Source organism: Orcinus orca, chromosome 10 (genome assembly GCF_937001465.1).
Source record: "Orcinus orca chromosome 10, mOrcOrc1.1, whole genome shotgun sequence".
Classification (NCBI taxonomy): Eukaryota; Metazoa; Chordata; class Mammalia; order Artiodactyla; family Delphinidae; genus Orcinus; species Orcinus orca.
In genome coordinates this window covers 54,119,203-54,146,700 of record NC_064568.1, presented here as the reverse complement: position 1 = coordinate 54,146,700, position 27,498 = coordinate 54,119,203, and the positions used below count along the sequence as shown (strand labels likewise).

Sequence of the window (27,498 nt, the reverse complement as noted above, 5' to 3'; positions counted from 1 at the left end):
CATACCCCAAAATTTCTGGTTGATCTCTCTAATTCTTCCCCAACTTTTACCACTTGGATTTATTTCCAAGATGGGATCACTTGAGAATATGAAGTTAGAACCAATGACAGAAAAAGAGGAAGTCTTAGCAGTCATGCTAAGTAATGCCTCCTTCCTTATTTGCCCGGGTCTTCCCGGAAGTTGACCTATAAACAGGAGATCGCTGAAGCCTCCAAATGTGCACCATGGCCCAGCCTGGCCCATGTGGGCACTGCAGCCAGCTCCAGGGAAGTAGGAATTTGCTTTACATTGTACCATGTTTCAGGGACCAAATGAATCAGGTCCAAGAATTTCCTTTGTACCCTTAGTTTTGAGCACTGATTCGCTGTAAGTCAGGTGGACTCCACTTTCTTATGACCTAGTGTGACTCCACTGAACGCAAGAACCGAGTTCTCTCTGTGATTGCTTTCTTCTAATAAATGCTGTTTGATGCATAGGTCCAGAGTACTTCATGGATGCCTCATCCGCCATACGTTATGCAACCAACAGTAAGTGTTCTCAGTCACCTGAGGCTCGATGTTTCTATTATCCGAGTGCAAGCTTTTGTAATGCATAGAAGCTTTGGGGTAAAGCTTTTGTTCTATTCCATGCCTCTTTCTGGCAGCCCTATTTTCCAGATACAAAGCTGTTCCTGAAATTCTATAAAAGTGTAAACAGTAGATAGAGTGATAGTGATGGAGTGAAACAGAGTTGAGAGAGGAAGAGAGAGAGAGAGGGAGGAAGAGAACAAACTTGATTGGAGGAGATAGCAATCAAACTCTCCTGTTGCTGTCTACCATTTGTTATGAAAGGGGAATGTCTACTTCATGCAGAATTGTGAACTCTGGACAGTTAAATCCATTATAGGAGGAAAGCCTTTCTGTTGTCCTTCTCCTCCTGTTATGCTTTGTTTTCTTCGGATGCAGTTGGGTGTGCTTTGGGAACGATTTTGTGTATCATGGCTAAGTGTTGACTCAAAGCAATATATTTGAAATAGGAAGGTATTTGTCTACTAATAGATGCAGATAGATAATAGATAGCAAGGTTGGTAGATGACTTTTATGTTAACTAACTAGAGCCATTCTCTTCTTCTTTTAGTGGAAAATTTCTTCCCAAAATATTCAAACTCTATTTTCTACTAGCTAGCTTTCCCATTTTGTGGTACAATATTACGTTAGTCTCAAGGGAAATAATATTACTTATTCCATTAGAATCCAGGCTGAAGGCTATTGATTCCATGTATCTTTGTCGAGGTCTTCCATGTTTTTGAGCTCTATAGAAGTACTAGCCAGGGAGATTTCAAGAGCAATATACTCATGGGAGTGTGAGATAGGGGAAAGATGCCCAGCGGAAAGTTGTGTGACAAGGTCTCTACTGTACTCTCCTGGGTATGTTCAAATCTGTAACTTTGTTTCCTTTTCTGTCACTATACTTAACATGGCTTTGGAGAGGATCAAAACAGAGAGAATATGTGAAAACAGTGTTTGAAGTATGACACACTATACCTTATTATTATCATTAATCCTTATTATTGAATGTATTAGTTGTTCAAAGAAGAAGCAATGCTACATTTTAACCCTTTTCAAAGCTAAATGTAAATAAGGTAGCACATATTAAAAACCAGGGAGTTAAATACACAGACATCTATTTCCTGGACTCAAAGGATCACAGCACCTGGCTTTCATATTTGAGCTTTGTCCATTTTCTTAAAAAATAAGGAACACTCCATGTTGCTCCTAGTGTTTTGATAGTTTGCTTTTTATTTGAAGAATAAAATATATGTAGCTTACTAGAGCAGAACTTTAGACCCTATTCTGCAGATCCCCGTATTTACTCTTATTCACATACCTTGGGGGCTTCCTGAGTTCATCTGATCTGTGTTGTATAAATCAGACCAACATGCAACGAATCCAGGCTGTTCTTTTCCGTCCCAGGTGTGAGGTAGAATTCAATAGATGGAAACAACTACCTTCTAAAAAAATATTGTGTGTGTTTGAAGAGCATTGAGGCTAGCTTAGTCCTCACACTGAGGTCAAGCATCATCTCATCGTGGCCTAAAGGAATGCACATCTGGCAAAATCTGAATATTTTTCCAGATACCAAAGTATGTAAGATTCCATAGTACTTCTGGAGCTGTGAGGAGATGGGAAGATATTTGTATGTGTTTTTTTCCAACTGTCACTCAGGGCCTTAGCTAAATGTTTTATTAGCTTCTCCTTCTCCCCAGACCAGCTTCACCCATTTTTTGGATGTATTATTTCTTGTATATCTTCCCCTAGCAATAGTTGTGTGTGTGTGTGTGTGTGTGTGTGTGTGTGTGTGTGTGTGTTCATTTGTCCCCCACCAGGATCTTTCTTGCGATGGCTTCTGCTCCCTAATATCTTTTCACTTCCCCTGACTAGACTCTGCATGATATTTGAGCTTAGGTCACCCCCCTTAAGATGTAATGCTTGTGGCTTGGACAGATTCCTGGGGAAAGGAGTGGCTGGGGCGCCCACCACCTTGTTATCTTTAACATGGAAAAATTGGCTAAACTGCATCATGGAAACACAATTTGTAGCATCAGTCGTTTCCCTGTAACAGTTTTGTTGGTTGTCTTTATTGTATAAAGAACCTTTACCCAACTGGTCTTAGTTTCATCATCAAAGTGGGGTTGGTTAAATTAATCACTCTGTGATACTAAAACATAAAAATAATTAGGCAGTCCAGGGTGGAGAAATAAAATACCTGGATCTGAAGGGAAGGAATGAATGACGTGGTGATTAATAGCATGGACTCTTCTTTTTTGGCTGCGTTGGGTCTTCGTTGCTGCACGTGGGCTTTCTCTAGTTGCAGCGAGTGGGGGCTACTCTTCGTTGCAGTGCACGGGCTTTTCATTGCAGTGGCTTCTTTTGTTGCTGAGCACGGGCTTCAGTAGTTGTAGCACGTGGGGTCAGTTGTGGTGCATGGGCCTAGTTGCTCTGCTGCATGTGGGATCTTCCCAGACTAGGGATCAAACCTGTGTCCCCTGCATTGGCAGGTGGATTCTTAACCACTGCACCACCAGGGAAGTCCCAATAGCATGGATTCTTGGTTAGTCTCTTTGAGAGAGGAAAACCTTTCTCTTATAGGACTTTGGGCAATTAAACTTTCTGAGCCACAGTTTTCTCATCTGTAATATGGATATAATCATGACTAAATTATTATGGCTTCGGTTCATGAAATGAAGCAAGGCTTTAAAGCTCTTAAAATAATGCCAGACAAATAGCAAACACTCAGTAAATTACTGTTATCATTATTCAGTTATATGAGTAGATGACTGCACATTGTGCTTTAGATTAGCCCAATTACATAAAATGACTGTTGGTATAGGAAGAAGTTGAGAAAAAGCAATAATCACCCATTTCTACCACATTCATACTGCTTATTTAGCATACTTTCCTAATGAGTTTGGTGGAGATAGCCTCTATGGCTATAAATAAGATAAATTGCTTAGATTGGTGTTTATCTCATTTACTTCCTAAATCTTTCAACACCTATAATAAAAATAATGAAAATAAAAAATAAAGGCCCATTGGGTACCTCTTGTATGTCAGTAACTGGAACCTACTTTACAAATAAATTCAAGGTGTCCATAGCTACACATCTCCAATATATTGCCCATAATAATGATTTGCTTACAACTTTTCTCCTTTCTCACGTTTCTCTTCCACTGTTTTGAGAAAATCGCACAGATAAGCTCTCTGTGTATAGGGTGCAAAGGCATGCTTCCCCCATCACTGTGAATCACAGGGCCTCCTACACTGCAGCAAGAGCCCTTCAGGTTCTTTTTAGGCTCTACTCGAGGGCCCCAAGTTCTCAACTAGGCTTGTATCTGAAGAGGAAACAGTGCTTCATTCAAATCTTAAAGTAGAGCGCAGTGCCTCTAATCTTTCCCTACTAGGGAGGGGTAATGATCTATAAGAGAGACATGAATTGATGGAAAGAAGGGAGGGGAGTAGTAAAAGGACAAGAGAAAAACAGAAAGCATAAGCGTAAAGCTGAAGTTGGTTGTTTAGGTTTGCTTCTTTGCAGATTGAAATTTCTGAGTTGTGTGCAATGCACTTTTTTGTAAACTTAGAAGAAAACTCTGAGAGGCTTTTCACTTTTAAGGAAGAGGGGATAAAATTCTCCCTGCCTTGGTCATATCTCTCGTACTGGTGTTTCTGCAAGGAAACCATTCTCTGTCAGTTGTCTGACTCTGGAACTTTATCAGGTCAAACCCCACTGAGGACAGCAAGAGCGTTTCTATTTGCACTTTATTTTTTTTCCACTGAAAGAGAGCACTGTGAGACTATATCAGGAGTTCACTCTTTGCTGATGTTGCCAATGCAATTGGTACGTGTTACTGTTCCCCAGTGCAGAGTTCTGTCCTAAACTCTGAAATCTCACCACGACACTGACAGGATTTTTTTATTTTAAACATCTTTATTGGAGTATAATTGCTTTACAATGGTGTGTTAGTTTCTGCTTTATAACAAAGTGAATCAGCTATATGCATACATATATCCCCATATCCCCTCCCTCTTGCTTCTCCCTCCCACCCTCCCTAGCCCACCCTTCTAGGTGGTTACAAAGCACCAATCTGATCTCCCTGTGCTATGCGGCTGCTTCCCACTAGCTATCTGAGAATGGACTTGAGGACACGGGGAGGGGGAAGAGTAAGGTGGGACTGACAGGATTTTAATAGAGGACGGATTGCACTAAATATCTACTCTGTGTGGCAGCTTGTCACACTGGAATCTCATATGAATGCACAATTGAAATCCCTGTGTTATGATACGTCAGGTATTTTGTTACATCTCTACTGACAGGGAGAAAAGATGATAGTTCCCAAGAAGAAGTAGAGTTCAATTCTCTTAAATTTTATTTGGGCTCATGTGAATCATAAATCTTCTGTTCTTCATGTGGTTAGCATTAATTATTCTCAAGGAGAAAGGTCAACTTTCATTTTTACCTAGTTACAAATAACTTACCTAACTACAGGATTCTAAGAAATGCAAGTTGCTCTTATGGAGTCATTGGATGATTTGTTGCTATGCATGGCTAAATTACGACTTATGATGAATAAACCTTACATTTATAGCTAAACAGTCAATATAAACTTTCCCTCTACAACAAAAGAAGAAGTTCAGAAAAGCCCCAGAATACTTGATTTGGTCATTCTTTACCTGCAGGTAGGTAAGACCTAAGTCTTAATTTTAGGGACCATGTCCTCCAAATTTGCAGGCATGTTTTTCCTAAAACACATCACCAAATTTGGAAAGAACATTTAAGTCATTAGAATTCTGTTCAGAAAGCAAAGTTTTCAGATACTATCATTTTATTCCAACCGCTGAACTGAGCAAAAATTCTTTGTAAGTATCATTGTCAAAGTACCAAACAAAGACAGTGTGTTTGCTATGTAAGGAGTTTACCTGGTGGATATAGATCTACAGACCAAATCTTTTTTAAGTGACTAGCAAACACAAAACAGTAACTCTAGCCCATTTATACTATTTCTACCAGAAGAGAATTAAAAAAAATATGTGAGAGTAAATTTAGAAGGAACAACTTCATTTGGGTGTCACCTCCCTATAAATATACTCCTGGGGTAAAGGAAATACAAAGAAGACCACTTGCACAGAAAGTCTCTTCAATACCTTAACATTTAAGTTCTACTCTCTTAGCAAATTTCAGTTATCCAACATGGTGTTATCAACTAGAGTCACCATGATTTACATTAGCTTCTCAAATCTTATTTATCTTATAGCTGAAAATTTGTACTCCCCACCACACCCCCAGCCCTTAACAACCACTTTCTTCTCTGTTTCTATGAGTCTGATTATTTTTGTCTTTCCCTAGATTCCACATGTAAGTGGTACCATGTAGTATTTGTCTTCCTCTATCTGGATTATTTCACTTTGCATAATGCTCTCAAGGTCATCCATGTTATCACAGATGGTAGGATTCCTTCTTTCTGCAGCTGAATAATGTTCCAGTATACACACACATACACACACATACACACATAACACACACATATATATGTCACACTTTCTTGTTCCATTCATCCATTGAAGGAGACTTAAATTGTTCCATATCTTGGCTATTGTGAATAATTCTGCAATGAACATGAGAGTGTTTTTCTCCTTGAAATGGTCATTTTTGTCCTTGAAATGGTCACTTGATTAAGTCTTTTACTGGGCCCTTAGTTATACCAGACGTCGACTCTTCATTTCAAGAAACTGAGAACATTGAGTTCAATGAAAAAAAAATCAACAAATAATAAACAAATATTCTTGAGCATTAAATATGCACAGAATATTCTTCTAGGTATTGTTGGAAATGAGAGAGAGTAAGAAAGAAACAATCTGTCCTCAAGGCACACGATCTCTCTGTGGAGATAATTATTATATGTGTAGAATGATTCAATTAAAAATCTACAGCAGAAAAGGTGTGAAATGCTTAGCATTTATATAACACTGAAAATGACAAAGTATCTATGAACAGCTAAGGACATGGAAGAACCGAGATGAAAGCATGAACTTAAAGGATGGATGGGGTTGATGGGGATAAAGAAGAAGAAGGAGGGCATTTTCAGTGAAAATAACACACCAAAAGTACTGAGGGGGTCATCAGATTATTTCAGGGGGCAGCAAAGCAGGTAGCCTGCATTAAGTGAATTTTTTGTGTTAGGGAAAGATTTGGTTGGAAAGGTAAATTGTGTTCTATTGAAATACAACTTTTATTCATCAAATCTCGCACACTTTCCTATACATTTTTTATTAGCTTCGTGGTCCCAATGCTGTTGTCTAGAATTTAGGCTTACTTTGGAAAATATAAAATAGAAAGGATAAATTATGTCACTGATGTGTGTGAAAAAGTCACAATTTCCAGGGGCATCATGGATGAATCATTCATGAATGGACAAAACTTTTCAATTTGGCTGCATTATGAAAATGTCATCATGCACAGCCTCTTTTTATATCCATGGAATTATTTTTGGAGGTAACAGTCATCTTTCAAGTAGAGCTTCTGAAAGTTTCTTGGAGAGAACGCTTCCCGATGTCTAAGATCCCTGCCTTCTAAGCACAGGAGTGGTGAGAATAAGCGGTGAATGTGGAGTCTTTATAAATCCAGATGTGTGCATATCACCTGCCTTTTGCCATGCAGTTTTATGTTATTTTAATATGGACCTTTAAAGAGAAAGAATAGGTCAAGGAATAGTGTATTACCTTTTAGAACTGAAGGTGCGTCATTCTGAACATAAGATTGACAAGGTACTAAGAGATAAAGTTCCAATGGCACATTACCCCCAGTGTGTCCTTAGATAGCACTTAGAATTTCTTTGTCACAGCATCATCAGTAAACCAGAATTTGCGAGTTCCTTTGTAAAGGTGTTAACAACATTACATCCTTAAGGGCTACTTAGCATATGAAATATAATTAGATATGTTGTAAACATAGGATACAAATTTATCGAATCTATTAAAGCCCTATTTTCTATGGATTATCTCTAGACAAAGCAAGTATGTAGCTAAAATAAAATCTATGTCAGACTTTCTAGAAAACAGCCAGTTACCAGGGCAACACAATCATATTGAGATAGGGTAAATAATTTATTTTATAAATGCTGCCAGGGCAACAGAAACTACTTATGAAATCAGTAGAGGATTGAGGATTAGTGTACAGATAATCTATGGAACTATTTGTTCTTTTGTAGCACACTGGAATAAAATGTTTATTTTATTTATCTTTATATATGATCTTAACAGTTTTGTGAAGTATGTGGATATTCATTAAACAAATGGTAATGAACGAGTTCAAATATTGAGAGTATTTCTAAATATTCAAGGATATTATTCACTATTTCTTGCCCCTCAGAATGTCATGGGGACACCTTATTTTGCTTTAAAGATTAACCTTTGCTGGGTTAGCCCTGGAGAGCCCAGGTATTTTTACCTAGGTGGTATGTTTACAATTTAGGGTCATGGTTTATTGTGTTGACTGGCTTAGGTTTTGTTAAGCCAATAATTAAGATGCACCAGGTCGGGGGAGGGGATGTAATAGAGACAGAGTCACATATGATCTAATCAAGTATGCTTTGAAAAAAGTGACATCATTTTAGCTTCAGTAACAAATGTAAGAAGTTACACAATTTACAGTAATATTTGTCAAAATACTAATGCAAATACTAGTAAAATGCCTTCAAACTTTTCTCTTCTACTGCCTAAGAGGAATATTTACCAAAGGTAGGACTTGCACTCACATTTTCTCCCTGTTTTAATATTGTTTGCTTCTCTCTTGTTCAAACTCCCTGTTAGAAAATAAATGCTTATAGTATATTCAGCTATGGGTAGCAGGGAAAATGTGTGCAAAGTGTAGAACTGGTAAAGAGGGTGGGGTTATTCATTTTGCCAGGGAGTAAAGGAGTAAGAGCAGGCTTCACAGAGGAGGTAACTCCTGAACTTGGCTTTGAAAAATAAAGGAGTTTTTCAGGCAGAGTTGTGGATGTCAGGCAGGAAGGGTATTCTAAGCAAACACCAGCTCACAGCCAAGGCTTTGGTTTATATACCACATGTTACAGCTGGTGAGCATCTGAGATGGCAAGGAATTTCCAAAGGCTACCAGGTGCCTCTAATGCTGCATCTGCCATGAACATGGCATCTGTGTGACCTTCAACAGCGATGCCACAGAAGGTGTCACTTAATCATGAATTAGGGCTGTCATATCATCCCCTTCAACACGGCATCTTCTCCTAGAGATGTGCCCACACCTCCAGACAAAGCCTTACACCAGACCTTTCACAAGCTCTCCATTCAGAGTTGAGTGAAATATGCAGGGCATGTGTTTAATATCACTTGGGTGTCATAAAATAATCACTGCACCTTCTGCATTAGGCTGCCTTAGGTCCAGTCTCTGAGCACCGCAATTGGAAGTGGGATACCCACGCTCCTCAGAGCCTGGAGAGTGCATAGTGTCTCATCACTTGACTGTCCCAAATGCTTCATTGTTTAGTTATTCAAACGATAAAGTGAGAGGGTTGATACGCTAAGAAAAAATAGCAGGACTTATATGTCTACATGAGGGGTTTTTGTTTGCCTTTTGTTTTGTTTTTCATTTCATTTTTTCTGCAGTGGAATCAATTTGGGAGGCATTTTCTAATGATGTCATCTTAGAACAGAAAATTTTTTTTAATTCCTCTTGGGAATAATTTTCAGAGTAATTTATTAATCACACAAGAAAAACAAGTTAATCAGGTAATACTCACAAAATAGATCGATAGATAGTGATGATAGATTAGATAGATAGATAGATAGATATAGATAGATAGGAAGATACATAGATAGGTAATCGTTACTTTATCCAGAGGCATTTGACTAGTTCTTTCTCAACTGGAGTATAATTTTACTATTTGAGAGCTTATCACATATAATTCACAGTATCTCTCCCTTTTCATTTATTTTCTGGCACAGATTAGGTACTAACTAAATATTTGTTGATAGACTACACTGCATAGGCTATTTCTGCATTGACAAATATTGATACACTACAAGCAACCAGCTTCTGTTAGACAAGGATGCTGACAAAGTTTCTGAGGAAAGCAAAAGGGTGCATCCTCTTTGAATCCAAGCCTAACATTTAAGGGAAATTGATGCTGCTATCAAATTTGTCTCTGTATATTTGATTATTAAATCTTGTCATTGACAGTCAACAGGTTTGTTCAAAACAACTTAGGAAAAACACTTCTGTGTTCATAATGTAAAGTCTAATTGCTTTTCAGTTATAGTTTTGCTTATATGAGCTTAAGCAAACTGTGTTATTCACCAAGTGTATTTGTTCCCTAATCTCTGCTCTCATCACTTTCTGGGAAATTTGGAAAGGGTTTGCAAAATTTCGTTTGTCCATTATGAAGCTCCAGAATGCAGTGTTTGCAATATATTTATGCAGTTGGCCATGGGTGATCATTATAGGCAAAGGCTGTATATAGTGAAGGTGATTCTTGCCAATCTCTTCTCCATCTTCTTTTCCATCTTAAAAACCTGAAAAATCAGTAGATCTACTTGTTAGGAAAAGCAGCAACCCTCATTTTCACTATGATATAGGAAAACACTCTTCTCAGATCAAATAAAAGAACGAATTTGGAAAAATTTGTACAGTTTGATATCTGAGCAAGTTTAGTTCTTCTACTTCCTGTGTGACCTAATTTTCTACCAGCAGATCTCTTTCTTTTGATATTGAGATTCATTTGAATAAAAATGAGATATCCACCCCCTTCCATAACCAAGAAGAATGAGTAATAAGGATTTCTACCTTGCCCACTCTTAGAAAAGAGCTGAGGTTACTTAAAATTAAAGACACACTCAAAAAGACAGTTAAGCAAAAAGGAACACATGTCATATAGCAGAGGAAATAAATTTATTAAAACTTTAGGCTGTCTGTGGGTAATTTACTATAATGGAGTATTCAAATTTCATCTTGAGTTTTTAGAAGCCAAGGCCAAATGGCTAAAAAGGAAAAAAAAAACTGGTTATATTGTTTCTTTCTCTGATAAAAGGAAACATATCATAAGGCCAGGGAGAGAATTTTTTTTCTTTTTCTGCTGCTATAATCTAGAAAAAAAATTATAATTGTGTAATGTCATTTCCCAACTCAGTGTCTTAGCAGTTTTACATGCTGAGATAATAAATGTGGCCATTTAGTTTATTAACTCTCAATGAAAAACAAGCAAATGTTAACTTTCAATTTTGTGATGAAATGTCTAGAGCAGCAAAATTAAGATTTTTCAGATATATAAGTTTCTCATGACCTAACTTGACACAACCGTGCCACTTAGGAAATCTAATTGGTTAGAATTGGGCTTGTTCAGTCTTTCAAATTTCCTTCACCTCAGCCAGGATTTTATGAAAATTATGCCATCTGACAGAGTATCATCCACATAAAGTTGTTTTTCTTCCTCATTAAAGGGGGCTGCAAGATTATCTGCAGTTTGTGCCATAATTCTCAAGAACATCTTTTAGAATAGCCTGGACATACACTCAATTAAGAGCCTGTGGTTCTGTTTCTTTGAGTGTTTGAGAGGCAAATTTCACCTAAAATACTGATGGTAGGTGTGAGAACCACTGGCCATCATCACTCAGTGGCTTACGAAGTATTCATGATGTTTACTAGTACTAGGTCCTGATGTGTTGCCAAGATGAGTGAGGTGTACAATGTAGTAAACTGAACCAACAGAATTGAATTATTTGGTATGGATTATGAGATTTTTAGAGTATATGCATAGATTAATGATTTAGCTTCAGCCAAGTCAAGCCATTGTATCTTACAGTCATGCCTCAAGTTTAGCTGACTCTGAAAACTACGCTTGAGAAATGACAGCAAAACCAGATTATCAGCAGAGAAGACAAAACGTATCTTCCTTCTAACTTTGACAGGAAGACACACAAATAGTTCTGTTGGCAATACACTATTTACATAAGACATTTTAAAAAAATTACTATGGCGCTTGTTCCTTTTTACACCACATAATGTAAGTATAACTTCATTGTACATGATGAAAGCTAGGAACAAGGTGAGAAATCTGAAAGCAGATTTCAAGGAAGAGGATTCATCCTTATCCATGTTAAAAAGCTTAGTGTGTTCTTGGCTTCTTAATTCTCATTGAACACAAAGGAAATCAGATTAATTATGAAGTTGAGCTCTGAACCGTGATCTTAAAACTTCTATTCAGAAGAGAGACTTTTTATCAAAGAGTTATCCTGAAAGCGTTTGATCAATACACATTAGAACAACTTCTGCATAACAATAGTGTATATTAAAAATCAATCCTTACTTTTCTGTAAAGCCATCTATCTCTCAGTCTTGTATCTGGAATATTTTCAGTCAATACGAAAAAATCATTATAATGCTAAGTTTCTGTTACATGCTACATGCAGAAATCCTTAGATTCTTGTCATGCTCTAAAATTATTTCTCTAACTTCCTGAGATGCATACACAAAGTTTACTTCAAAGAATAGTTTATATTAAACATGGCATGGACTGGTGTATAGATGGATGAATACCATGAACATATTTCTGTCCACATATGCTGATCTCCACTGTAAATATTGTTTCCAAAACACTGACCTATACATATAATACAAATAGGTAGATGTTTATATGACCATGTTCAAAGTCACACTTGCATGATACAAAAGAAAGACTAAACACTGTTGAAATTCATGGTATAAACTAGAATGAGAGGAGAAAGAAAGAAAGGTATGAAGGAGATGAAATAGAAAAATTGAAGAAGAGAAAGAGAATAGATATGGAGGATGCACAGGTCAAACCTGACTCTAGCTGATTTCAGCCTAGATGGCTAGGGAGAAGGTGATGTCCTTAAACTGAATTAGTGTATGTAAGAAAAAGATTAAGTTCAAGATCCGGGACACAGAGTTCCTTTGGGGCATGTTGAATTTGTGGAACCAGATAAAGGTTTTCAATATGTAGCTTTGGGCATACAAAAGTGGCAGTGATAGACTTGGGAGTCGTTCATTCCCATTGGAGAGAACAGGTGGGATTTCTAGCAATCCATTTACTTTTCACTAATAATTACCTTGCTTGATCTATGCAATAGCTCTTAGATGTAGGAATATGAAATAATATACATATGATGACATAATATCTAGTGTACTAGTCTAATGTACACTAAATCAAATGCTTGCTTACACCCCTTGCAAGCAAGATTATTTAACAACTTACTTATACTTTTGCTTACAGCTATAATTTTAAGGCTAATTATGTATTATATCATATATGACTTTTTGTCAACCAAAGTATATGCACCTAATGTTTCCACTTCGGGAACTGACTACAGTGATAAATTGGAAAATAGAGATAGATACTTTCAATTAGAAGAAATCTTAGAGGCTATTTAATCCAACCCCCACTGAAGTTTAGGAGTTGATAAAATGGTTGAAAAATCGTCATACAAGACTGTTTTATTCCAATTCCATGTAACAGTTTGGGAAGGTATTTTTCATTAAATCACCTTTCCTCTGTAGCCAGCAATCCAGCATGAGGAAAATCGACAAAATTTGAAAAGCACAGAAGCAATCCCCTGCCTGGTACAAACCAAGCAAGCAATCAACCCTTTGCCAAACATCCAAAGGGGCCTCTGTATATTTAGATTTATTTATCTCATTGTTAGTCATTGTGAATGTAGGAAATCTATAAACTCTAAACTACTACCATTGGAGGGTCTTACCGCTTTTAGCATAGGATGGTCTTTCTTTATGTTCCTGAAAATGTTTCATTTCTTTTGCTTTATTGACAAGATTAGATTAATTCAGGCTTTTCTGGATTATCCTATCCTTAGCCCTGGGGGTTTTCAACTGTAGTTTTCGCTGACATTATGCTTGATGCTGGTAATAAGAACCGCTTTTACTGATCATAAAAGCATGAGCTCAGAGTGACTCAATAATTCCAGCGTTCCAAATGGCCAACTTGAAAGGACACAGAAGGGGGTTGTGAGAGCTAAGTTATTGAAGAACATCATATTTTCCTGTGGGATTTTTCCGTGCCCTGATGATTTCATACATGCTGTTCCTTGGGCTTTTCTCTCCTCCCTATTTGACATTTTAAAGAGTAGAAAGTTTAAAGTACATTTCTTAAGAATCCCTAGCCTATGTCCATATCACTTGACAGTGTTTACAAATCGGATTGTGGCTCAAAGATTTAACTTTCCTTCGTGTCTTTTTCTCAAAATAAGGTTCAGTCTGAAATTGGCAAGAGTGATGATTCATTGGCAGCCAATCAGCAAGAGGGTCCTTTAGTAGAATATTATGTGAAATACAACAGGATTAAATGTTTCACATATAAACCTTTCGTCTTTGTACCATCTAATTACTGACATCGGAACCGGTGTCTAAGATTTTGTCAATTTTTTTTCCTTTCATAATTCTAATAAGAACAACAGTAAAACAAGAGACTCTCAATTTTGCATCTGGAATAAACATCTAATGCAAGAACATGCAGCTTCAGCCTTTTCTCTTGAGATAGATTAGAATATATCTCCAGTACTTCATGATTCTGGTTTGCCTGGTTCAACAACGCTGCCCTGTTAGTTGCAATCACCCTTGCTTATGAAGTTATATAGACAGTACCACGTAAATCAGAATGGTGCAATCATTTGATCCTGTCCATTTCTATTACACATGGCCAGGCATATGATGAGAAGTGTTTTGGCTGACACAGTTTCTTCTTACAACTGTCCTAGAAAATGAAATAAATTGTTACAGCATTGATTTCCTAGCAGAGTCAAAATTATGTAAGAAGGAAAGTCCTGCTTTTACTTATATTCCTTTACTCGCTGATCTTTTTCTCTCCTTCCTTCTCTCTTCATTTACTTTTGATCTGATACAGATTAAATTCATTAGACAATTACTAAATCTCACCACACTTTTGTTTAAGGTATATTTTCTCTTCTTGATTTTACTAAGTTTAATAAACTCCAGTGAGTATGCATTAGAGATCATATACTTTTTTTCACTTTGAATGATTAAACTTCCTCAAAAATCATGATTTTTGAACCTCTCTGAAAGTGGTTGGATATCCCTTGTATTGCTTTCATTTGAAAACTTGTTTATTGATTGTTCAGGAGAAACACATGTTTGTCTTAAAGTAGGCTTTTCATTATCACATGTCTAACTAAAATTGTGATAGAACATCATAAGTGCAAATGAATCAAAAACATGTAGATTATAATTCCATAAAAATATTGTGCATTTGAAAATTAAGGAGATTCCTTAGGGAAGGAACATGTGTTTTAAATTTTATTAATCTCCTGATATGTAAGAATCCTCCAAAGAAACATTCAAGGGCTTCAGATTATAATTATTGCGTAATTAATAAACTTCTGGAACAGTTCCAGTAGAATCAAGAAAACTTCTGTTGCCTGTATCTTGGAATAATAACAGCAATGAAAAAGTAGATACTCCTTACCCAGTCTTTCCTTTTGTAACACTAAAGATGCTAGATTTCTTTTAAGGCAGTAAACTTATTGGAAAATCAAACCAGAATCATTTATCCATCCATGTATTCATTCATTCAACAAACATTTATCAGGTGTCTGCTTTGCACTTGGAATGCAGAAGTGAACCTAAAAGAGATTTTTTTCCCAATTGGAACGTACATTCTAGCAGGAAAAAATTAATTAAATAACAAAGAATATGCTAAGCAACGATGTTAAATATTCGAGGCCAGATTTTGATGAAATTATCAAGAAGGTATGATTTGTCTTTGGGAATCTCAGCCATTTATTTTCAACACCCGCTCCACCCCCAACCCCACCATGATGCCCTTTCTTCAAGACACTTAGATATTCCAAAAGCTCGTTCTTTCTCTCTTTTGCTTTTTTATTTAAATAATATTTATAGAGAACTGACTATGTGCCAGACACTGTTTGCTGTTCCATGTTCATGCCTACAATGCAGGGTGAACAGCTGTGGTCCCTGCCCCCATGAAACTTAAAGTGTGTCTGGGAAGAAAGAGAGAAATCAAATGAGTGTCTTAAGGAACATGAAAATAAGCTGGTTATAAATCCTATTAAAGAAAGATTTATGAGATTCTGGTTGTATCTATCAGTGGGCACTGACTCTGTGTGTGTGTGTGTGTGTGTCTGTGTGTGTGTGTGTGTGTGTGTGTGTCTGTCTGGTGGAAGCCAAGAGAGGGACTATGGGAAACATAAAACAGCCTTTCAGGCCAACTAAATAGAGTGTATGCTTCTTTCAAAGCCTTTTCCGAAGAATTCAATTTGGTTATTAGCATCTTAGTGTGGATGAGGTTATCAGTAGGCTTGGATATGCGCATTTTTTTCTATCACTACATAAATGAAAAGTTTAACTCCCTAGAAAATTCCAGGCATCAGTATACAAGTGTATTGGTCCTTGGATTTAGAATTTCCAATCTCTGAAATAATGCCCTCCCTGTTCAGTTTCCATAGAAGTCCTTTGCTCTGTCTTCTTATGAGGTTTTTTATGATATTACATGTTATCACAAAAGATAAACCTGAATATTATAGAATAATGTTTTTATGGATGAAGAAAGTGAGGCTCAGAGAGGTTAATTGACTTTTCTAATATCACACAAGTTGCTGGCAGAGCTGGGACAGGTATATTTCAATCCAGTTAACACCAATTCTATTTCATTACATCCGGCTTGATTCTTCATTAAATTTTTATATTTCAGGTTATATAATTTAACCCAGAGTAAATCAAGTTGACAGATTAATAAAAAAAATTGTGATTGGGTCCTTCTCTACATAGAACATGAAATACTAGTAATTATGTCCATTAATGCCGAATAGATTAGCATAAGAAGTAAGAACTTTTTAATCTTTTAGCTGTCCCATCATGACATTTTAAGTGGAAAAGAGTTCATATAATTTAGTTAAAAGTTTTTATTTTGACAAGCACCTTCATCCAAATACATATCATCATCATGTAATGCTTTTTGTCTTAAAACTATATAATGCTAGATGATATGCCTGAGGTAAATTTTTCTTAATTTTAGTCTGCATAATCATTGGAAATGGCTCATATTAACATAAATATTGTAGATATTTCAGCTTATCAATTTAAAGACCCTTTTTGCATCTTAAAAGAGGTAGATTAGATAAAGCACATAATAAATAGAGAAAATATCATGAAAGCACAATACCAAAAAATGTGTTACTGAATTTTCTTTAAGCCTATGTTAACTAGAGCACTGTCTGAAACTATGTGCTAAAATTCTTTATAATTTCTCCACACAGAAGATAGCTTATTACTGAAGCACCATAAGTAATTTGAGAATTGTATAATACTTTTGCTTTAATTTTGTTTTGAAGACCAGACTCTTACTTTTTTCAAAATCCCACATATTAATTCAAAAAGATCAAGGAGTTCTGAATTAAACTCAAATCGAATAATTTCTTCTAAGGTAATGATATTTTGTTAAATTACTTACATTAAGTTCTATTTTATAAAGTAAAAACAATAAATCATTAAAAATAAAACCAAAAAAGAAGTTCCTTTTTTTGTCTTTTCGTATAAGCTCACATTTTTTTTTAATGAGAAAAGTAATTATTAGTAAATGTGGACTATCTCCTACAGTTTTTAGGTTTTTTCCTAATTCATTTTTAAAATGACTTAGGAAGTTTTGCTAAAAATCCTACATTCACGTAATGTCATTGAGAATAATTTGCCAAACACAGAAGTTTTAAAACTACAGAAACAAACTCAGCAAGTTTCATTGACCTTTTTCTGACTCACCAAAGATGAAAGACAAAGAAGGGGACCAGCTCACTCCTTTGGGGAAAGTCAATATTGGATTTGCATGAGGATTGCAAACTCTCTTCCAGGAAGTCAGGGACAGCTAAAGTAAAGGACCAGAGAAAGGCAGAATTTCTCAAAGAAGAAAAAAAGGAAAGAAGCTTTCATGGAGAGGGGGAGGGGTGGGGAATGCAGTTCTCAAAACTGTAGAACCTCTAATTCAATTCATGCAGACTATCACAGCACCCTCCTACACAAGTGAGTGTGATGCCTGCAAGCAAGTTTGTGGCATCAATAATTTCTGCAGTTGCTAATTCTACTTAATAACTTTTTCAACTGTCCACCTACCTTTTCATTGTAATTCCCTGTCTCTTCGTAATTATAATCACAATATTCAGGTTTTGGATGCAATTTTATTTTAATACTGTGGATGCCTCCATGGAGCAGGCTTAGGGGATCCCTCCCAGAACCAGATTCAGGGGCCAGCAATTCTAGAGAGCTTCAGGCATTCTAGAAAGCTCCATGCAGGCCCCGCTGCACAGTGCCAAAGCCATTGCCTGAAACAGCTGTACCAGCTTCTTTTAAACTCTGTGGATTGTCAACTTTTCTGCCACTACATCTTGGAATTTTGTTCTCACATTTTCCACCCAGTGACCTCCCTGCTTCTCCCCACTTCAGATTCTAAGAAAAAGATTGTGGACTAATATGGTTGATTTGACATGATTTTAGAGTGTTAGCCCTAGCACTCCTCAGAAAGCTTGTTTCTTCCATTACTGACTGACTTTTTTAGCATACCTGTATGGAAAATGTCCCACTACCTCTGGGGGTCTGATTCATGAAATTTGATCATGCATAGCAGTAACAAGAAGCAAGATTTCCATTGACCTGCTGAAAATGAGCCACATAGGTTAAAAATCAAATCAGATCCAAAAAGGTAAATGAGACCAAAAAAGAAAGGAAGGAAGGAAGGAAGAAGGAAAGAAGGAAAGTTGGACTGTCCTTTGCTTTTTGCTGATAAGTTTTGGCATTTGAAATGGACCTTCTTTTCTGTGTCTGAGCAGACTCATTTATACTTTGGCTTTTGAAATTTTATGACAGGAGTAAATTGACAAATATGATTACTGGTCTTCACAGTTTAGGTGTTAAAAGAATGCCAAATTAAACATTGCATTTTGCTGTTGTTTTCAAAAAGAATGGTGAATCAAAAACAGTTCTCTCTCCTTTTCTGAAATTTTTGCAGGCTACCTTCTTGCAGACTAGCTTCATCCCAAAAATACCTTGAAAAGGTCATTTTACCCATTTGAGTCCACAATAGAGCTATAGGACGTAGTATGGGGTGAAATAATCTCTTCTTATCTGTATACAGTCTTGGAATATAATTTTTATTTTTAGCTTTGATCATTGATTTCCTGAGTCATAAAGTCCCCAGATGAATGTTTTATCAGAGAAATAGTTGTTTTAAAAGCCACAGAAACTATTATGAACCAATGATGTTTAATGATTTTTGTTTGAATTTTATACATTGTGTAGAAATAATTTTTTAAAAGTGAGGCCTACACCAAGACCACTGGATATTAATATTTGTTAGGCCTATCCTATGAGAAAACCAATGAATTATAATTAGATTTGGGTTTTTGAAAAAATTTTATAAAATGCCCACCATAGTCAGAATAGATAGGTGTGGGGTAGTCATGCTTGCTATTCCATTACCATGCAAATACTAAAAGCTATCAATTGAATAGTTGTTTCTGGGGTGCAGGCAAAATTCTTAGGAGGAATATCACAATGCAATATTACCAGTCAATTAACGATGGGCATTAATGAAAGAGCTAAGTGAGCTATGATTGACAATAGAAATGAACACATCTGAAATTACCACTAACTCTTCTTCAGGGATGAGCCATCCATCCTGAGAAACCTCAGCCTTTAAGGGCATTTTTGACCCTGATAACTAAGATAAACATGGAGTTATTTTTAGACACACTCTACTGTGTGTCTAATCTATAATTCTCTCTCATTTTTTAGAGCTATTTCCTTCTCACATTCAGCCTGGTGCTTGGTGATCTCAGACTGTTTCCTAAGGGCCCATGGCCTCCTGCTGTAGAACAACCTCCAGGCTTTCTCAGCCTGGGTAATGCCTTAACTTATAGGGGAGACACGCATCCTGGGCCTCACCTGTGACCCCAGGACTTGAGTGTTAGCAAACAGTCAGCCAACACTGTAGACAAACTGAAGACAGAAATTGATATTGGTATTGCCAATGATGCTTACCTCTCTGAGAAATTGTAATGTCCTTGATCGCTTTGTCCGCATTACATTTTTGAAACTTGGTTTTTCTTACATTTCATTAAAGTTATTTACTAAACACTAAGTTTTTTCAGGGCAAGACGTAAGAGTACCTCAGTAAGTATTAGTGAATGAATCGATTAATTAATGTTCTTGTTCCTAAACTCTAAATATCACCAAAATATCTTTTAAAAAGTTATTAAGGTCCTAACACTGCAGACATTTTGGCATATATACTGTAATTTAAGCAGTCCCCTCAATATCAGGAAGTGATATGATTCTCATACTAAAAGTTTTGCTTTGTCAGTTTCAAGCAAGCCAACACAGACTTCTTAAAAAGCATAATAATTTTTGTTCCTAAAACATATTCTAATATTAGAGTGTAACTCTGCCACAGAGCAATTCAAGTTAATTGTCTGTCCATTCAAGAAATGATACCGTCTTTTCACAGTATTTCAAAGACTTGGATGAGTTGGGGTGTAAACATTTCCTCATGGGAACTTCATACAATGAAAAGAAATGAATGACTGATATGTACCTAGGCTAATTGAAGTGGTTCTGAGTCAACCAGATGTTTTCAGCTGAACTATGCCCACAGATGCTATTGCTTCATTATTCCTTAATCTGGGGATTACCCCAATTGGCTAGCCTGGTGACATTTGAGTGTTTCCAATAAGCTTTCCTCTCTTTTGTAACAAACTTTGTAAAGGGCTCTTATCTGGAGCCGGCCTATCTCCTGCCCTGGAAATGTTTTGAAGGAAGTTATCAGGGATGTTTGTTTTTCCTGCTCTTGGATGTGGTCTTTGGTGAGGTCAGAAGAACGGAATGAGTGTTGCCACAGATGACACTGGGGCTGTTTCCACAGCTGGCTGCAGAGAGGGGGTGGGCAGACCCTCACAGATGAGTTAGCATGTGGAGGTAGATGATAGAAAACATCTGTCACAACGGGAATGAGCAAAAACAAGGTCCCTTTGAAGATTGCCTTTGAATGATGAGGTGGGGGCTCTGCCTCCGTAGTGGAAATGAAGGATGTAGTTGTTGGCAGGCAGATGGCTTCGGGCCTGCTCTTGCATGAAATAAAGCAAACGTACGTGTTGAAAACCCCTGAGTAGTCAAATTGCCTGATTTTGCCAAACATTTATTTCCCCACCTATCGCACACACAATCTATGAGAAAGAGAAGGCGTGCCAAAAGAAAGGGGAGTAAATCTAGGAGGAAAAACTGGTTATGAATACTTTCTCTTGAATAACTTTAAAACAATAGTATAATTTTAGCTGGTGGTCAAAAAGTCAGAAAGATCCTTTTTGCTATAAGTTTATTTTAATGTATTTGCAGCCCCATGTTATCTTTTACAGAAGTTTTGAAAAGTAATATAAAGATGGTATATCATCAAGGCCCTAAGATGATAAACACTTCAAAATTTGAATACCAGTTAGTATATATAAAGACATATCTGTTTTCCTTCAGGGAGCAGTAGGAAATAATAAAACAAAAAAATTGGTGAACTATTTTTAAAAGAATAATGCTAGTTTATTTTCTCACCCCTGCTACCTTCAAAAATAAATTAAATACAGGCTTCCCTGGTGGCGCAGTGGTTGAGAGTTCGCCTACCGATGCAGGGGACACAGGTTCGTGCCCCGGTCTGGGAAGATCCCACATGCTGCGGAGAGGCTGGGCCCATGAGCCATGGCCGCTGAGCCTGCGCTTCCGGAGCCTGTGCTCCGCAACGGGAGAGGCCACAACAGTGAGAGGCCCGCGTACGGCAAAAAAATAATTAATTAATTAATTAATTAATTAAATACAATGAAATTAGCATGTTTTTATTTCCTAAATAAAGTTGCTATAGAAAGACAAATTCTGACAATAGATTAGTCTGATAGCAAATAAATGCTGATGATTAGCAGATAAGAAATTTCTAGATCGCTTGTAACGTGACCCAAAGAGGTGCGACTGCCACTATCCCCCAAAACCACATTGCTGCAAACCATGAATTCATGCTGCTTCTGCCCCTGCCTGGATTGCAAAATGGATGCCACAGGCCCTGGCCACTTCTCATTCGTCATCATCTTCAAAATCTAAGTCCTTCACAGGTACCTCTGTCTAACACTAGTCATATATCTACATCTTACAGCGAGGGAGTCTAGGAAAGGTAGTGTTTTGGGTTTTTTTTTTTTCAATTCTATATTGAAAAGGCAGGATTCACTTTGGGGGAAACTAATAATATGCCAAGAGTATTAAAAAACAAATCTCTCCAGCCATGACTGACGGAGGCACCACAGGAAGTAGCTGGATTAAGCCAATGAGGGATAACCTAGCTAGTAGCCCTGAACAGAAGAGAGAGGATCTGGAGACATTTATGATGTGGGATTGGCAAGACTTGACTGTGGTATTGTTATGTGTGATGAGGGAAAAGAAGGCAAGGATGGCTTCGAATTTTACGTAGTATTCCAAGAATGGAACAGAGGAGAAAGAATATGCTCTGAGGATAGAAAGAGAAAGAGAATGTTCAAAATGGGACATGGTAGTTTTGAGGTGCCTGAGATTCTAGGTTCAGTGAGCAGCTGGAAACTTGGGTTAAGAGTTCAGAAAAAAGGCCAAGACAACAAAGAACTTTACAAAAACTTTCCTTTTTAAACTACCTTTAGACTAATTCCATAAGGACCTAGCAAGTAGTAATATTTTGGAATTTTACTTCTGACACCTGACCCCTTGTATGGAGTTATGATATGTACATAGATGCTGACTCACTACTTCACAAGGCATTTAGCATCTCTTCCAACACTTGCCTGCAGTAGCCATTTCAAACTCATCAATGGACAAGACATTATTTGGAGAGAAATGGAGGTTTCAGTTTGAGGGTTTTGCCATGCAAATATGTCCTGAGAAAAGAAAGGAAATTGTTTTGGAGAGGAGATTGTACGGATAAAGGCAGAAACCCTATGGAGACTATTGAGGAGATGAACTAAATATTACTGGCTGTTCGTGGTTATAACATATTTGCAGGAGGCGTATTAATGTTACAAAGACTATTTGAAGCTGCGTGGCCCTCAAATAGGAACCGAAAAGGGAATTAACAAAATGAGTAAGAAATACATGAAGAATTTCTTTAGAAGCAATGCAGTAGAATAATTACTCAGCTAGAGGCATGGCAGACATATAAAAAATAGAGCAAAGTTTCTCATACTTGACTTTCAATATGACTCACCTGGAAATCTTATCGAACTGCAGATTCTGATTCAGTGGGGCTGGAGTGGACCAGAGATTCTACACTAGGCTCCCAGATGACACTATCTGTGCCTGGACCACACTATGAAGAGCAAGGTACTAGAGAGTTTAAGACCGTTCTATTAAACAAAGAAAAAGTCACACCCACTGATATAGTAATACTGTTTAGGAGAAATGGCAATAAAATCTCAGTGTAACTAAATTTCTAGCACAAATAATACAAAAAATAGAATACTGAAGAGTAGAAACATAAAGTTGGCTTTCATCTCATCTACTGGACAACTTGAGGTACATTAACTAACATCTCACATCCCTCAGAATATATCTTGGTTGGATGCTGCTAATATGTAACTTTTTTACCTTAGGATATGGCCATGCCACCAGGACGTATTTTATATCAGCGTTAGGTTACTAAACATTTCATCAACAGTGTATATACTAAGTTTGAGGCATGTTAGTGACAATAGTACTGATAGCAAGTGCACTTTAAAGGGAGTAAATCCCTTTTTGAATAGGGTCGTGGCTTCATACCTGTATCTTAGGTCTATTCAAGTTGGCAGCTTTAACCAGGCAAATTCCTAAAAATGTCTTAAAGGAGAAAACAAATAGCTCAGAAGTGTCCTCCGAGGGACCACAAAATAAAGTGCATTCTGTAACAAATTGCAGGACAAGGAATAGCAGCTTTCCTAGTAATATCCAGAATCAAGGTGCCTGTGACATATTTTGGTAATTTGCACTATATACAATGGCCATAAGTAGGGTAACAGACAGCCTTTCTTCTTGATCACTCCCGTGATTTAAGAAATGATCTCCCAGGCCCCTTCACCAATAGGATGCTGCAAGACCTTGACAATAATTTGCAGCAGGGTGTTTTGGCTTATTTGTCAGCAAGGAGAAATTTTTAATGAGAAGTTTTATGACAGCTCACAATCCTGAGCGCTAGTTAAAGTGAGACAAACATCTTACCAGACAAAAGACGCTGCCCATAAATATTCAGACCTCTGCTGGGAATCCTGTTTGCCTTATCGCTTGGAAGAAGTCTGGCCTGGAATCCTGCTTCTGATGTGCATTTTAAACTTCCTGTACGTTGAAAATCTGGTTGGAGGTATACAAAGTGATGGCTGTACAAGTGAATAAAGCATTTCTTCTCCATCACATGGCAAGGTTTGACAAGAATCTTAGGCATATATATGGCTCTTAAAGCAGTGTGTGGCATGTGAAAGCCCTCGTAAAAACAAGCTTATACTGTGATATATAAAGGAAATTTTGCAGCATTTGATTGGGTCCATGTAATTCTTGCATAAAATGGAAATCGTGCAGTGGATCCAACCTTAGAGTTCCTTGGGTGGTGTGCAGCCCTTAGAATTAGAAGCCCAGAAATTCTCTTGGTAAATGGCAAGACTGTCCAGCTGGCAGTGGTCAGATATGGGCACTTTTAAAGGAAAGCAGAGCAACTGAATGAATGGATTTTTAAGACCATGCTGTTGTCCAATCACCTTGTCCAGTTAGAACATAGAGTTGCTGTTATGTTTTTCATCTTTTTAAAGTCATGGCAGCCCTGTCAGATGAGCAAGTGCCCTTCACTCATTTAGAAGTTCAGCACCACTACGACCCATTTCATGACAGACACTGTGAAGGGCTCTGAAACCCTTAGAAAATAAAGTATCGTGAATGGCACAATGAACTTAGAATTCAGGGGAGAAATAAATAAGTATAAATAAGTATACTCATGATCAGATGTATGCCAAAAGCTAGGAGACAAGAGAGGAGCAAATGACCTGGGTCAGACACAGGAGCTGTTCCCTAGAATGGAGCATTTGATAAGAATCTTAAGACACGCATGCAGATCTGCTGGAGGTGCCCAGGCAAAGACGCCAAGGATGGGAGAGCAAGATGGGTCGGAGACAGTTGCGTAGTTCAGTGTGCTGGAGGAGAGGCTTCATGTTGATGGGATTTAGATTAGAAGGGTAAATTGTAAGCCATGGGATCTTAATGGAACATGTGTACCTTGCTCAAGGGGCCATCTTGGATCTACCTGCAGGGACCTTCTTTTGGAGATAAAATGTAGAAATGAGTAGGAAGGCACAACCTCAGGGGTGACCCTACTGCTCATTCAATCTAGATGGGATAAGCAGGAATGGAAACTATTTTGATCTTATAATTGATCATCCTATCTACCCTTATACTCAAATATAACTTACAGTAGCCATTGGCTTATCAGTGCCAGTGTCCTAAACATGTGACATTTCCGCTATAAGACAATATTTTTCAAGATACTAACTCAGTTGTAAGCATGAAATCTAGGCTGTACTTTGGTAGAGAAGATAGTTTAACACAGTTTCCCTTATATCCTGTCTTGGAACTAAAATTAAAGAAAATCAGTTTTGCTCATCTTTAAAGTGACAAGTGTATTTTTTTTTTTTAAGGTAGGAAAATGGTTGGGAGCTGTTATCTGTATTGATAGTATAATTTTCTATTATGTAATATATGTGATGAGTAGATATCAGAGGCTTTTTTTGTTCTTAAAAAATAGGGGGCTTCCCTGGTGGTGCAGTGGTTGAGAGTCCGCCTGCCAATGCAGGGGACATGGGTTCGTGCCCCGGTCCAGGAAGATCCCACATGCCGCGGAGCGGCTAGGCCCATGAGCCATGGCCACTGAGCCTGCGCGTCCGGAGCCTGTGCTCCGCAACGGGAGAGGCCACAGCAGTGAGAGGCCCGCGTACCAAAAAAAAAAAAAAAAAAAATAGGGAAGATGGTGAAATATAATGTGACTAACCCATTCATTTGATAAGTGCCACAGCTTAATGGTCCTTAATATTTATTTATTTTTATTTTTCTCAAATCTCTTTTTAAAATTTTTTTCTTATTAGAAAAATTATGGAGCCTTTTACATCATTTCCCTGCTCATGCAACTTCTTTTTTTTTAATCAAAATATAGTTGATTTACAATGTTGTGTTAATTTCTGCTGTACAGCAAAGTGATTCATTTATATGTATATATACATTCATTTTTCATATTCTTTTCCATTATGGTTTATCATAGGATACTGAATATAGTTCTCTGTGTCATACAATAGGACCTTGTTGTTTATCCATTCCATATATAATAGCTTACAAATCTCTTTAAACTGATTTTGGAACTGTGCAATGTACCTGGGTGAGGAAGCCATATACCACAGGGGCCCTGCAAATGGAGACAGAGGACTTAGGTTACACCATTAGTTTTCCCACACAAATAATGTAATTCCTTCACATCGTCTACCTCACACTGCACAGGTTTTTATGGCACATAGGTTTGTGTGTGGCGGATCTCGTGGCCGAGAGCCACACATTGATTACATGGTTGGAATGGGAGGTGATGAACACAAATTCACCCTTTGTTGCTGAAGACATAAGACTCTCTGAGGAGACCCTGGGATCCTTCTGTGCACACTTAATATTTCCATTGTCTCAGCAATGATAATTCTTTAAGTAGAAATATGAAAAGAAAAGATTATATTGTAACCCACCTGCATGATGAAATTCCTTTTATAGTTTTAACCAGGTGTAGGAGTCTAATGATAAAAGAACTAACTGGTCTACTACACATTCAGTCAACAAAACCATTTGAGCCTTGGGCCCCAAGGTCTTCAAAATGTCAACTCTTCCTCAATTCTGTAATATATTTAAAAGCCATTGTACTCAATTAGAATTCTAAAGAAGCTTGTTAAAACATCAGAAGTCACTGCTAAACAAATTTCTTAATTTTAAGCACAGAACTCTAAAGGATTCAATAAAGCATTGTTGAGAATACTATTATCTATATACCTGCTTTGGTAAAAAATACTTCCATGTGACATATTTACTTAAATTCTCATTCAAAATGACACTCTTGTATAAATAAGCACTTAACCAGTAGTTGAAACCATTTTTCACAGTTGAATAAGCATGGTATATAATTAGGATTCTTTTAAAGGGGACTCCATGGTTAAAATGAATTTGGCTTTAGTGACTTTTAATATTACATATTTTTAATAAAACACTTCCAATTAATGGCAACTGAACCCAAAAGCAACATGAAATGAAGAATGTTTATAAGACTGTAAGAAAAAACCCTCTGTTTTTACAGTTAATAGATATTCTCTCATTTGATAAACTACGTACAAAACTCTTCTAAATTTACCACATAACAATGGAAGATGCCCTGCTTCTAAACATGATACCCCAAACCCACAGGTACACACCTCTAGGTAGTAGTCCAAATATACCAATCAAATCTAATTTGTCTAAACTTAGAAAAGAGAAACCCAGCTCTAGTTAGCTGTGTTTCCAAAATAAATAGCAATATACATTTGAACTCAAAACTAACCATATAGGCTCTATAAAGTTACATAATGTAAAGTCAATAATAGTCTTGCTTCCTTTCATTGATAAATTATAGGATTTGGGCAATTGATTTAGATGTCAGGTGTTTAAGAAACTGGTTTATAGCATAAATATAATCTCAGTGTAGAATCTGAGGTCTGCTGTTAGATGTAGGGAGCAGAGAGTGGATGCCTACTTTGTGCCATTTTCTAATTACTGCAATTTCAAATCTTTCTCATTTTGTGTAACTGGAGCTTATGAATATATATTTGTGTATACCAGGATTTCTGAACCCTAGCACTAGTGTTTTTGGCTGGATAATTCTTTGTTGTG

The 27,498-nt window shown here is 37.1% G+C and overlaps 1 protein-coding gene across 6 annotated transcripts in view; it reads left to right on the top strand.

The window, feature by feature from the left end:
* Positions 1-27,498, top strand: part of RBMS3 (RNA binding motif single stranded interacting protein 3) — a 724,151-nt gene that overhangs the window by 619,664 nt on the left and 76,989 nt on the right. For 4 of the 6 annotated variants that reach the window (XM_004279675.4, XM_004279673.4, XM_004279674.4 and 1 more), the window contains exon 10: positions 477-527. The exons of the other annotated variants lie outside the window; for them this stretch is intronic. In XM_004279675.4, the coding sequence (XP_004279723.1) occupies positions 477-527 (51 nt within the window). The remainder of the gene's footprint in view (positions 1-476; positions 528-27,498) is intronic. 6 annotated transcript variants of the gene reach the window in all.